Source organism: Pholcus phalangioides, unplaced genomic scaffold (genome assembly GCF_987345545.1).
Source record: "Pholcus phalangioides strain wild (caught in Gottingen) unplaced genomic scaffold, Ppha-v1.0 ptg000002l_1, whole genome shotgun sequence".
NCBI lineage: Eukaryota > Metazoa > Arthropoda > Arachnida > Araneae > Pholcidae > Pholcus > Pholcus phalangioides.
The window spans coordinates 2,843,982-2,856,850 of record NW_028301595.1 but is presented as its reverse complement, the minus strand read 5'-3'; the positions used below and the strand labels follow the sequence as shown (position 1 = coordinate 2,856,850).

Sequence of the window (12,869 nt, the reverse complement as noted above, 5' to 3'; positions counted from 1 at the left end):
ATACACATTACTAAGATTCAAAAAATCACTGATAAATGGTCAAACTGAAACACTAAAAGTTTGTATATCACAAATATTGTCACTAATACTGCAAATTTTGAATTCACGCTGAAAGTCATCTTGTATGACCGCTGACGGGATCGTTCTGTTTGGGTATTCACTGTCCATAAGAAACTTTGGACCGTTCCACCATAAGACACTTTGTTCCAGTCTCTCTGGAGCTAGACCTCTGGAAGTGAGATCTGCAGGATTTTCTTCGGATGAAACATGTCTCTATTGTTGCACAGTTGTTAGTTCCTGTATTGTAGCTACACGATTTGCCAAGAACGTTTTCAGAAGATGTGGTTCTTTCTGGATCCAAGACAGCACAATCATAGAATCACTCCACAAATACACTGCTGAAACGTCGATCTTCAGTGAAGCTTTTATACTCTTCATCAACTTAGCTAGTAACACTGCCGCGCACAGTTCCAACCGCGGAATAGTTGTACGTTTAATTGGAGCTACTCTTGATTTGCTCGAAACCATTTTTACTCTCACGCGTCCGGTAGATGAAGTAGACTTGCAATAGATAACAGCCCCGTATGCAGATTCAGAGGCATCTGCAAACCCATGAATCTCGATCGTAGTTGGCTCAGATATCAAAATACATCTATCTATTTTTAGGTTATTTATAGACAGAAGAGATTCGATGAACTCGTGCCACTCTTGTGCCTCCTTTGCTGGAAGTGGATCATTCCAGTCAATTTTCAGAAGCCACAGTTTCTGCATGAAAATTTTTGCTTTTGATACCACAGGTCCTATCAATCCCAGTGGATCAAAAAGTCTTGCGATGGTAGATAGAACATTCCGTTTGGTGAATACTGTATTGCTGTCAGCTTTCACACTGAAAGAAAAGCAATCTTCACTTGGCTTCCAGGAAATTCCCAGAGCCTTTATTTCACTTGGGTCGGAAAAGGTATAATCACAATCTGAAAATAATTTTGGGATGAGCGCTGGATTATTTCCGCACCACTTATGCAGCTTCATGCCTGCAGTATTGAGGATGCCTATCAGTTGCTGTTGGAGCTCTTTCGCTTCCAGCAAGGTTGGTGCCCCGGATAGGACGTCATCCATATAAAAATCACTGGTTAGGACAGAAGCCGCTAGAGGAAAATTGTTTCCTTCATCCTGTGCGAGTTGTTTCAAGGTTCTCATGGCGAGAAACGGTGCGCTCACTGTCCCGTAAGTTACAGTTGATAACTCATAAATTTTTATGGGCTCGTTCTTGCCTTCCTTCCACAAAATTCTTTGAAGATTTTTTTGACTCGGATGAATTTTTATCATTCGGTACATCTTTTCGATGTCCGCAATGAAAGCAAACTCGTGCTTCCTAAATCGGATCATTATTGAAAAAAGATCCTCTTGGATCACTCCTCCGTTATACTGAAGAGAATTCAAAGAATTGCCCTTTGTGGTAATCGTGGAAGCATTAAAAACAGTTCGTAGTTTTGTTGTCGTTTTATCAGGACGGTATACACCGTGATGGGGCATGTAATATGTGACTTTTGGCTCTGTGGTCTCATTCACCTCACTCATATGCCCAAGTTCTAGATATTCTTTGAGAAAATCTTTGTATAATGCCTGATAATTTTTGTCTCTCTCTAACCGATTCCACAGAGAGTTTAGTTGTTTTAACGCCATACTCTTGGACTCTCCAAGGCACCCGGGATCCTCCTTGAGAGGCATGGTGATTATATACTGCCCCTTATTGTCTCTCATATGAGTCTCCTCGTAATGGGTTTCACAAATTTCGTTGTCCTTTGATACCACTGGCTTTTCTCCAACACTTTCAATTTCCCAAAATTTTTGCATTGTTTTATTCAAGTTCTTTTGTTGAACTAGTCCACAATGTATTGTTTGTTTCTCTTTAGTGGATAATGCGCCACTTACAACGTACCCGAATATTGTATTTTGTAGAATTAAATCGGTGCCACTAGGAGACATTTGTCCTGTCAATAATAGTTCATAAAATATTTCAGCTCCCAACAATATATCTATCTGTCCTGGTTTGTTAAATTCTGGATCAGCTAAATTTACGTCCCTCACCCCCTCAATAGACACTTCTAACTTTTGGGAGGGAGTGCTATTTGTTATTTTCTCCACTATCAAGAAGTCCAATTCCCTCTCATAGTCCTTTCTTTTATTAGCGAGAGAGGCTCTCACGCATCCCTTGATTGGCATTGACGCCCCGTTTAAGCAAGATACAACAAGATTTATTTTTTCTTTCTTCAACTCAAGTTTCTCTGCAAACTTTCTGGTTACAAAGTTCGACATAGAGCCCCCATCTAGCAGCGCTCTACCATTGTGGTATTGACCATCCTTATCTTTTACAAGGCATCTCGCTGTACTAAGTAAAACTGTCTTTTTTTGTTTGTTTCCCATGCAGCTGGTGGCTGTTATGGGGTTGGCATTGTGCTGTTTCGGCGTCGTTATATTGCTCGGGGGAGAATGTGTCATCTCCGTTCTTCCTGCAGGAGCAGCAGCAACAGTTTCTTCTTCGCGGGGGAAATGCAGGGTCACGTGGTGTCTTTTATTGCACTTGGGGCAAGAGAACCTCGACCTGCATTTTTTCACCCCATGGGAAGATGACAGACAATTGAAGCACAAATTATTACTTTTTACAATTTTAATTCTCTCGTCCACTGATTTGCTTCTGTAATCAGAACACTTGTACAATGCGTGAGTTTCAATTCCGCATTGTACGCATAATGAGTCTTTTGAATCCGAGAGAAACACCTTTGACACATTTTTATTATTTTTTAAGTGGAAATTTCCTCGTTGTTTTTGAAACCCACTATTGCTCTCAGTGAGAGATCTACCTCGTGAAGCAAAATATATGTCGCTCTCTTTAGCTAATTCAAGCGGTCGAAACCATTTTTCTCCTTGCCTCACACTAATATGAGAAGCAGTTTCTCTATCTAATGTCTCAAACAACTTATCTGCAACAATGAGGTCTTTTAATGTGTCAAAATCTGACACTCTTCTGAGCTTCAGATAGTAATCGAAACTCGTTTTTAACCTCGACGCAAATTGCACATGTGTTTCATTATTACGATGAGCCCTTCGAAAATTCTCTAGACAAACCTGCGGTGTAGGCTCGTACTCTCGTAAAATAATTTCTTTTACCTTATCATAATTTGACAGTTCTTTATCGCTTATGTGAGACAAAACGTTGGTTGCCTTTTCACCCAACAAATTCAATAAAATTTCTGACTTAAATTTCTCTGGCACTTTTTTTGTGTTAAATGCTCTTTCAAGTGATGCGAAGAAATACCCCCAACCTTCCGGCTGATTGGGTACTCTAACAGTTAGAGTTCTCACACTTTTAATGAGAGATTCAATTGTGTCTTCCTTTACTTCTGTTTTGTTATGTTCGATGCCGTCACAATTTAATTTTACACGTACTCTAACTAACTCTAATTCTGTTTTGACGCGCTCTAATTTCATGCGTTCTAATTCAACCTCTCTTAGTTCCTCTGACTTTCTATCTGCTATTATTGTGGCTAGATAATCTTTTACAAAGTCGGGATCTTTTACACAAGCTTGATTTTGCAAAATAAGTTCTTTTAACTCACTCACCTTCGCATTCTCGATGACTATTTCTCCAAGGTCCTGAGCAACTTGGATTAAGTCCTGCTTTTTTGCTCCAGCGAACATTTTGACGATGAAAGTTACGTATTCCGAATTATGTTAGCACCACTCACAATTCTTTCGTGGTCACACAAGAACTCAACAAAAACAAACTCGCTCCACAGACGTCTTCTCCGATTTGAACGACATTTTTCACAGTTAGTCTCAGTATGAGACGGACCAGATGGACGATAACTCACTCGAAAGAAGTGGACTGTAAACACTTTTAATAAATTTACGATAATTTTAATTCACAAATATAACAAATTAACTCGCACGAAATCCCGATCGAGGGAATCGTTGTACAATTGACCAGCTCGAGGTCTCAACTCATACTCCCTCACACACACACTGTCACACACTCATAAAAACACTTTTTTCTCTCTCTCTCTCTCCCTGGGGACGGGAGGGGAGCTCTCATCACCTTTTGACCTCTGCTCTCTCCTTACTTTTCTTCTTCTTCTTTTTTACTATTATTATTATTACGCAGCAACAGTAGGTTCTGTAAGAACCAAGAGTAAAATCTTACAAAAATCAAGAAATATAAATGCAGCAAAAAATTATTAATTCTTTTTCTAAGTATCTTCCCTCAGTTGATACGATTGTTTGATCCACTTTTGAAAACTAGTAGAGTAGGCTTTTTCCGGAAGCTGCCTCAGTGAACTCTACACAGCTGAAATAACTAATCATTTTTTCACTAAGCTTCTCCTTCAATGTTGGAAGCAGTCACAAATCGCATGCTGTGAGGTGCAGACTGGAAGGGAGTTGTGTCACGATTTCAATATTGCATTTAGATACTATGTTTCAGTTTTGAAAAGTTTGAGACAACACATATAGAGAAAGCGTCCTGAACTGGTTGGAAATTTGACTCTACTTCCTAATAACGCCCTTCCACGTATCACTCACAGTGTATTTATCAGGGTTGCATAAATCTCAAAAAACTTACATTCCAGAGAGAAGAGAGAATCAGGCATGTAATTCAAAGAAATACATTCCCAAATCAGTATTTTTATGCTATTCTCAGGCATGTGGTAGCAAAAAATGCACACGCACATGCCTGGTCTGTCAAACTTTTTACATGCACTGGGCTACAGATTCATCCATTCCTGATGCTTACACAAAAAACATTTTCTTTGGTGCCTACAATCACATTAATAAACATTAATTTTTATATTTTGTTACAGTATAAATAACTTTAAATGTTGCTTCAGATTTTTTAAATTAACATTAATGTAATGAAACTTATGTTTTTAGTGAAAAAACATTCAGCATTTTCTGAGTTTGTTTTGGATGCAAAGGGTAAGTATTACAAAGCGCACCATTGGTATAATTTTGCATGGTCTTTGTTGATATGAGGCACGCATGCCTGTTTTAGCATGGGATGTCACAGGTCCCCTGCTTGTCTTTTTCACTGGTTCTGTTATTGCACTAAAACCACAGACCAAGCTTTTTGGGTTTGATATAGATATGTGTCACATTACTAACATTATTTGCATGTGGATCAGATGTGACTGAATTATTAAATTTGAAATACTTATAAAGGTTATCATTCGATTCAAGAGTAAAAGCATTTGAGTGTGTGTATAAATCCAGGTTGAAAGTGTGGATTTTAAACAAATTTTTTGCATTTTCTAACGCAGTCAAGTTTTTATTATATTTTTATGCATGATTTCTGTTGGTTTTTATTAATTTCAGCAATTTCTCTAATCAAAAAAAATGCAGCCTAAGGAAAGAAAGGCTTATTCAAATTGATGAGCTGTTTTATGTGACATTGGTGAATGGACACTTGTTATTTGGCACATTCAATCTTGTATTTGAACAATCATGAAAGATCATTTTATTATCGCTTACCGGGAATATTATATTATTACAGTACACCGGGATGGCCTGAATTGAATTCAGACAGAACTTTGAGATTAGTTACAAAGTTCATTAACAGATGGTGTCATAGTCTAGAAGAAAAAAACTTCATTTTCAAAATCCCGGCCTTGAATTTTGTTATGAAAATACACCATGTTGTTGCTGCAAATGATGGATATTTCAAAAATATTGTATTTTTCCAGATTGTTACAATAACATGTAACTAATTATGAAATTTTTTCTGATTGAAAATTTACTGTTTGTTGAAAAGTTACTGCACAATGCAACAAATGGTGCATTTCAACCGCTTTTTATTCTTTTTTTTATTCATTTTTCAAATACGCCTGTTAATTTCGGAACATCATGTGCGTATTTTTATTCTGTTATGTTGGAAGTGCAGACATACAGATTTTTGTTGGTTTGCTATAATAGTCTCTAGTGGTTTAAAACTGTCACATTGAAAAAAATGATATTCAAGAAGAAAATCAGGATAATATTCTTGAATGTCTAAGTTTTCTGTATTTTGCTTGCGTTGTTTAGGTTTCATTGGATGCATCAGGGATATCTATCTGTCTGGGGAATGGATTGATCCGAGAACATTTGTAGACACCGGTCAAGTGTCTGGTAAAGTTTCTCTGGACAGCTGTGAACTAGTGAACTTATGCAACAATCCTTTTGCTTGTGAACATGGAGGTCGTTGCTATGTGCAGAATGGTGAAACATACTGTAAATGTGATGGCACAGGATATACAGGACGGACATGCCACTTTTGTGAGTATATGCTTTTGTAAGTACAAGTGTCATATTGTCTTTCAATTTAATTTTGAACCAAATGTCAAATGCTTTAAATTCATAAAGAAAAGTAGTTTTATTTTTGTGTGATTTTTGTTTTATTTTAGCAAATTTTCAGAAACAAAGCTTTTATAAGCTTCGTTTAGTTTTGGATTATCTAGGAATTTTAAAATGAATGAATTTTTTCAGTGTTTTTCCTAATTTTCCCTTCTTAATTAAGAGAATCAAAGAAATATTCTTTTTAATCATGTTCATTTGAAAAGTTTTACAGTGTGCGCTTGAAAAGAATAATTTCATTAAAATTGTGAAACTATTTCTGGTTCAATTTCAGCTCTCTACAAACGCACATGCGAAGAGCTTTATCTAGTTGGTTACAGGAAGAAAGGTATCTACACCATCGACATTGATCGTAATGGACCCCTTCCTCCTGCACACGTCCACTGTGATATGGGAGAAGAGAGTGGAATGATAGCGACAAGGGTAGAGAACAACATGCAACCAGAAATGGTGAGAAATATTTCAAGATTTTTGTTAAAATTGTATTTTAAAAAAATGTGTCTTATAAGGTTGAAAAATTCTGACCATAAAGAAAGACTTTCCAAAATCACATAATGATCTCGTAGATATATTTTACTTTCATACAAGTATCTTACAATAATAACATTTGCAACATTTTAGTCTTAATTACTTCTTGGTAAACCATCTGAGAATAACAACCATACAATGTTTCAGAAGTAACTGCAAGAGCATAATTTGAATTGGATGCTACTTTTCACCGATTGGATGAAAAGTGTCACTATTGGCAGTGTGTAGTACAGCTGCCATGCAGTCGTGTGGGCATCGATTGAACTCTCATCATGAAGATTCCGGTTAAACCCTAATGGTGGCTCAGTAGCAGTCGATTGAAGTTTGTTTTCTGCTATTTTCCAACTTCAAGGTGTGAATGCAAGCCAGTCTTGCATTCAAAAAGGTCTCTTTGCAGAGAGCAGGCAGGCCTTCCACTTAATACTTACATATTATAAAAATTCATGCGTTTGCCATTTCCACTTCAAAATGTGGAAGGCACCAGTGTTATGCAAAAGGGCACACTGGTAAGAGACCACTTCTTATGTTTGCCACTGTGAGGTTGTGTTGTTGTAGTGACGGGTTCATATTACGAGGACCTAATTTCAAACCCTACTAACGACACAGTGGTGGTCGGCTGAAGCTGATTTTCTGTGGTTCCCAACTTCGAGATGCGAATGTGAGCCGATCTGCACTTTAAAAAGTCTCACCAGAGAGAAAATCAGGCCTAAAAATGGTACAGATATTCAATCATTCACAATGAGAAATATTGTGATATTTTATATATTATATATATAATATGATAAAATATTTACCAGAATGGGTCATTTTTTTGATTGACTCCTTGGTAAATTTTCTCATAATTTTTTCGTACTTTTATATGATAACAATAAATTTATTTTGATTTTAAAAAAAAATGTAGATGGCAGAACTAAAAATTCACACACAATACTAGATACTCACTTAGACTGGTAGGTGTATACACACACTTTCAGTATAACTCACACTTAGTAATAAATTGTTCATGGCGATAGACTGCAATTGTGCTCAATTTGAAAAATAAAGTGGTGAGGTGCTCATCTACCACCATGAAGGATATCACCAGGTCTGCTGGTTCATCCAAGGAGAGGGCATAGATAAGTTCTTTTCCTACCAGACCTGAGGTGATCACCGACAAATACCGCCTTCTCAATATGTCCTCACAGTCCCCTCCATGCTCAAGATCAGTACAGAAGTATATTATGACTTTCTCCAGAGAGAAAGATTTTCAACCCAACTGGATCGGTAGTAAATTGCTGTATGGTGATATGACCGGAGTTTGTCTGCAGTAAAGTAGTAGTATAATGCAAAACAAGCATAACTCTAACAACATAAATATATAGTTAATGATTAATTAAAAAGTAGCCTAAATAAATATATTACTAATTTTATTAATTTTCTGGACAATAGCAACTAATTAGTCGGTTAACTTCTCATCTAAATGTTTTCTAGCATGTAATATTTCATTGGTTCGCATGCATGGCATTATAGTGCAGCAAAAATAACTGTGAAAATATGAGGGTAAATCAAATATGAACTAGTATACTATTTTATATCGTATTCCCTTGCATTAGCTGGCATGCAGTAAAACTCCAAGGACCGCTGTTTTTTTATTGCTGGGGTCTGGTCTGACCTCAGCAATTTAATTGAATTGACCCTTTTGAATTCAGCCAATCCAATGATTTTTTAGAATAAAGGTGTTTAAGAGTTCTTCAGAATCCCAGACTTGAATTTCCCGGCATTCTAGTCTCCCTCATTGTTTCCCAGCATTCCAGCTAATGTGGGGGAATATGGTAATATTTTTTTGAAGGAATAGAAAGGTACTTCTTGGTTTTGCATGTCATTCTGCTACTGATGATTTCTTTTTCTTCTAACTCTCTAGGTTGTTAGACAAGCACATCTGCCATCATTCTACTTTGATGTAACTTATAGAGAGTTCACTCCTGCAATGTTGCAATCATTAGTAAAGCACTCAAAACATTGCTTCCAACATATAAAGTATGAATGCTTCAAGGCCCCTCTCGGGTAAGCTTATCGTTTTTAAAACACGTAAACTGCTTCTGTGGTAATCTGGATCCCTTTCTCGGACAATGTAATTTTTCTTCTCCTAAAGCAAGTTTTTCCTTATTATTTCTAGACTCAGAACCTATACATGGATGAAATCATCTGGCAGCAATGATTATATAACGAGCATTGGCAGCAGATCAGAAGGTTGCAAATGTGCAGAGACCAAGTCGTGTGCAAATGAATCTTTACTTTGTAACTGTGATGTAGCAGATGACAGGTGGAGAGTCGACGAGGGTGAATACACTGATCCTAAGCATCTTGGAATCACAAGAATATATATTCTTCAACCAAAAGATCTCAAAACGGATTCTGAAGGGCGCTTCACTCTTGGTCCATTGGAATGTGTTGAAACAGGTTATATAGAATTATGATTTTTTTTGGGAGATATTGCTTTCATATTCCTTAATTACATTGTATTTTATGCATACACATCATTTTAATGTGATTTTTCCGTGTTGAATTATAAATAGTTTTTCTTACTAACAAGACATGCAAAAACATTCATTTCTGAACAATTTAGTAATTCTTTTGAGCAGAATCAGATGTTTTGTCTGTGACATGATAACAGCAATCAAAAATCTAATTAATAATACAGTTGATGCTCTTTGATTCCCCCACCGAGCACAAAAAATGAACGTTGTATTGGATGGTCATTATATCAAAAGTTTTAGAGACAAATTAAATTTAGCTTTGAAAATTCCATATTCGGACGGAATAAAAAAATTACATCATCCATTTTGCTATAATGTAAGCAGTAGTGTGATCAGGTTAGAAAATAATAACATTTATATACACATGATTTCACATTGCTTTTTATTTGAGACGTCCATGTTGAACAAAAGTAGCAAGAAAGAATTTATTTTCTGCAGAAAAATGAAAGTTGACTAGTCTGTATTTTCTCCCCTTATCTGAAGAAAAATGATTCATTATGTGTGAATGCCTATTGGACCACATGTCATTCATGATCAGAAACGTTTAAAAACTAATCTCTAGAAACAGAAGGAAAGGCATTTGCAGTCATTCGTGTGTTATCAGACATCTCTCTGTTACATCTCTCTCCATAACAAACAGATTAGTTAATAGTCTATAATGGACATATTCTCTTAATTTCTTTGTATAAAAACAGAACAAGGCGGAGCTGAGTTCAGACCAGGGCTCCAACTTGTCCTATTTTTCCTACTCTTTGGTAAAATGTCCTACTTTCTAGTTTTTGCCCTACTTTTTTTACCAAATCCTATCAACAAAATTTGTGTAATTGATTTTAATTGAGCAAGGAATCATTAATATATTGTCAAATATTACAAATGTTGTAGATTGCAATTAATGATTCTGCCAAAGCAGAAATTGTATCGTTTTTAAGGTTATTTGTGGGATGTATGTGGACCATTTGGTTTATTAAAATTTCATTTGCTTAGTTTGAGGGTTCAACAAGTAGAGTAGTCATTAAAAACTTGTTCTTTAATGGAATGTTTCACCTATTTCTCTGATTTTATGCAATGGGAGATGCCATGTGTTGTTAAATCTGGATTCACCTTCTTTTGTATTGCTCATGACATAGGTCAATTTAAAAGGTCATTGAATTTTGGAGGCGTGTTTCTGAGTTAGTATTGCATATTATCCTTGTTCCAGAAATGTACAAGGTATGGCATTTCACTTAATATGAAATCAGAGAGAAAAGAGGTGATCATTTTAAATAAGAAGAAGAAATACTAGTATTTAAATTTACTGCTATCCCCACTGAATAAGTCTGAAATGGCTGTAAATGAAATGTCTAGTTTGATTCTGTTCTAAATTTTGGGCCCCAGTTTTAAAGCCCAGAAGAACAATTAAATTGCTACTTGGCTACCCTTTTCTTACTGGAAAATTTTTTCTTCCAGATACTCAAGAATATGTGATCACATTCAAAACACCAAATTCGTACATCGAAGTACCAGGTTGGCGTAGAGGAGACATAGCATTTAGCTTCAGGACATCGAACAACCAAGCTGTTCTCATATACCAGGCATCTATCCATATAACGCACGGATACTTGAGAGTTTTACTAGTCAATGGTAAGATATTTGTTTAATCATGTTTCAAAATACCTTTTATTTACCTGTCTTATGATGTCCAAGTAATTTTCTAAGTTTAAAAAAAAAAATTTTTTCTTATTTACAGATCATGAGCTTTCATTTGAATTCACTGTAAATAACAATCCTCATCATGTCCGAGTACCGTCTCGAAGAAAACTCAATTCAGGGGAGTGGCAACAAGTTTGGGTAGACCATGATCGATATCATATGCGCTTCACGGTCAACTTAGACTCTGCAATGATCGACTATGGTGAAGCTCATGGCGTTGGTCCATTTGAAGGACCATTATATGTAGGAGGTGTTCCTGAGTAAGTGCAGTCAAAACTCATTATATCGACCATTCCTTTACAATGACCGATAGGATAAGTTCCAAGAGTTTTCAAAGAATGACTATCATGTTTTACTTTCTGTGTAATGACCCTCCCAATATAACGTCCATTTTCGATGGAACGAAGTGAATCGTTATATCAAATAATAGACTATTATTTTTTTGTCTCTTTCCTTAAAAATAATTTACTTATACGAGTCTTTAGTTTAATTTTCTAACATTTTTATGGAACTTATATTTATTCAGTGACAACAAAAGTGATTGCTAAAATATATATTTTTATATATATTTCTATATATGTTGTATGTGTATTTTGAAAATTATCACATATTATTGATGCATTAGGCATGACGCTGGTGATTCTGCTATCAAAGAAGGTTTCATTGGCTGCTTCAGAGGTTTAGTCATCAATGATAAAGTTGTTGACCTGTACAAGCATATGACAAGGAGGTAAACTTTGAAATAATATTATTTTTAAAAAAAATTGTAAAATTTGTTACTTAATTTTTTTGTACTGTATATGATCGGATATTTGTTAACATGCCTGACATTCTCATTATAAGTTTACTGTTTTGCGGATTTAACCAATTATTATTATTTTTTACAGCAACATAGAACAAATTGAAATTTCTAGTTTATAAACTATTTGCACATTTTCAGTTTAATTTACTTTATTGATACAATTATGAAGAGTGATTATTCAATCATTGTTTATCAAAAAATTATGTTTTTGACACATCATAGACCTGTGAAAGAAATCAATACTCAGTTCCAGCACATTATTGGTGTATGGTGGAATCTTGTTGTTTTGGAACAAAATATACAGTATTTGCATTGCAGCCCTCAATATTTCCACCACCTTTGTACCACACATTTTATTGAAGTTAATTTATGTGGGTAAACCATGGTTCGGTCTGAGTTTACTGCCATCTGTGTTAGGAAAAGGTGCCATTTTTCATTACTTAATTGCCCATAATCAACATTTGGTATATGAGAAACATTGTTGCCTATTTCTTTTTTCAACGATGTCTAGTTAACATTTACCATCAAGAATGCGAAACAGGTCCTGCTGAAAACTGAAAATGGAACACTTCTGTGTGAAATAGTTACATTTAAGGCAGAGGTCTGTCCAGCCAAAATTTGGGTCCGTTTCCTTAACCCTTTGCAGAATTCTGTATCTGTAAAAGGGATCCTTCACAAAAATCTGGATCTGAACCCTGCACACAATGCTGGATCTGAAAAAGGACTTTCACAAAATAAAAGTTAATGAAACCAAATTTTGGTTTCATTAACTTTTGCGATAAATTGACTCGAGATTATTCATTTAATTATTCATAAATTATTCGATTTCTTCCCACAAAAATTCTTAGTTTTCACAAAAATGAAGAAAAGTTTCACAAAAAAAAACCCTGCAAAAAAATCTGGACAGACCATTGATATTCATAAATAGGATTTCCTCAAGAAGGTTTAATTTT

At 35.5% G+C, this 12,869-nt stretch overlaps 1 protein-coding gene across 4 annotated transcripts in view; it reads left to right on the top strand.

Annotated features, from left to right (window-relative positions):
* axo (axotactin) overlaps positions 1-12,869 on the top strand; it is a 109,330-nt gene that overhangs the window by 73,725 nt on the left and 22,736 nt on the right. For 2 of the 4 annotated variants that reach the window (XM_089237144.1, XM_089237158.1), the window contains exons 12-19: positions 4,927-4,971; positions 6,073-6,303; positions 6,656-6,831; positions 8,810-8,952; positions 9,065-9,348; positions 10,872-11,045; positions 11,152-11,374; positions 11,740-11,844. In XM_089237144.1, coding sequence (XP_089093270.1) covers positions 4,927-4,971; positions 6,073-6,303; positions 6,656-6,831; positions 8,810-8,952; positions 9,065-9,348; positions 10,872-11,045; positions 11,152-11,374; positions 11,740-11,844 — 1,381 coding nt within the window. The remainder of the gene's footprint in view (positions 1-4,926; positions 4,972-6,072; positions 6,304-6,655; positions 6,832-8,809; positions 8,953-9,064; positions 9,349-10,871; positions 11,046-11,151; positions 11,375-11,739; positions 11,845-12,869) is intronic. The other 2 variants (XM_089237152.1, XM_089237167.1) reach the window with 1 other exon arrangement.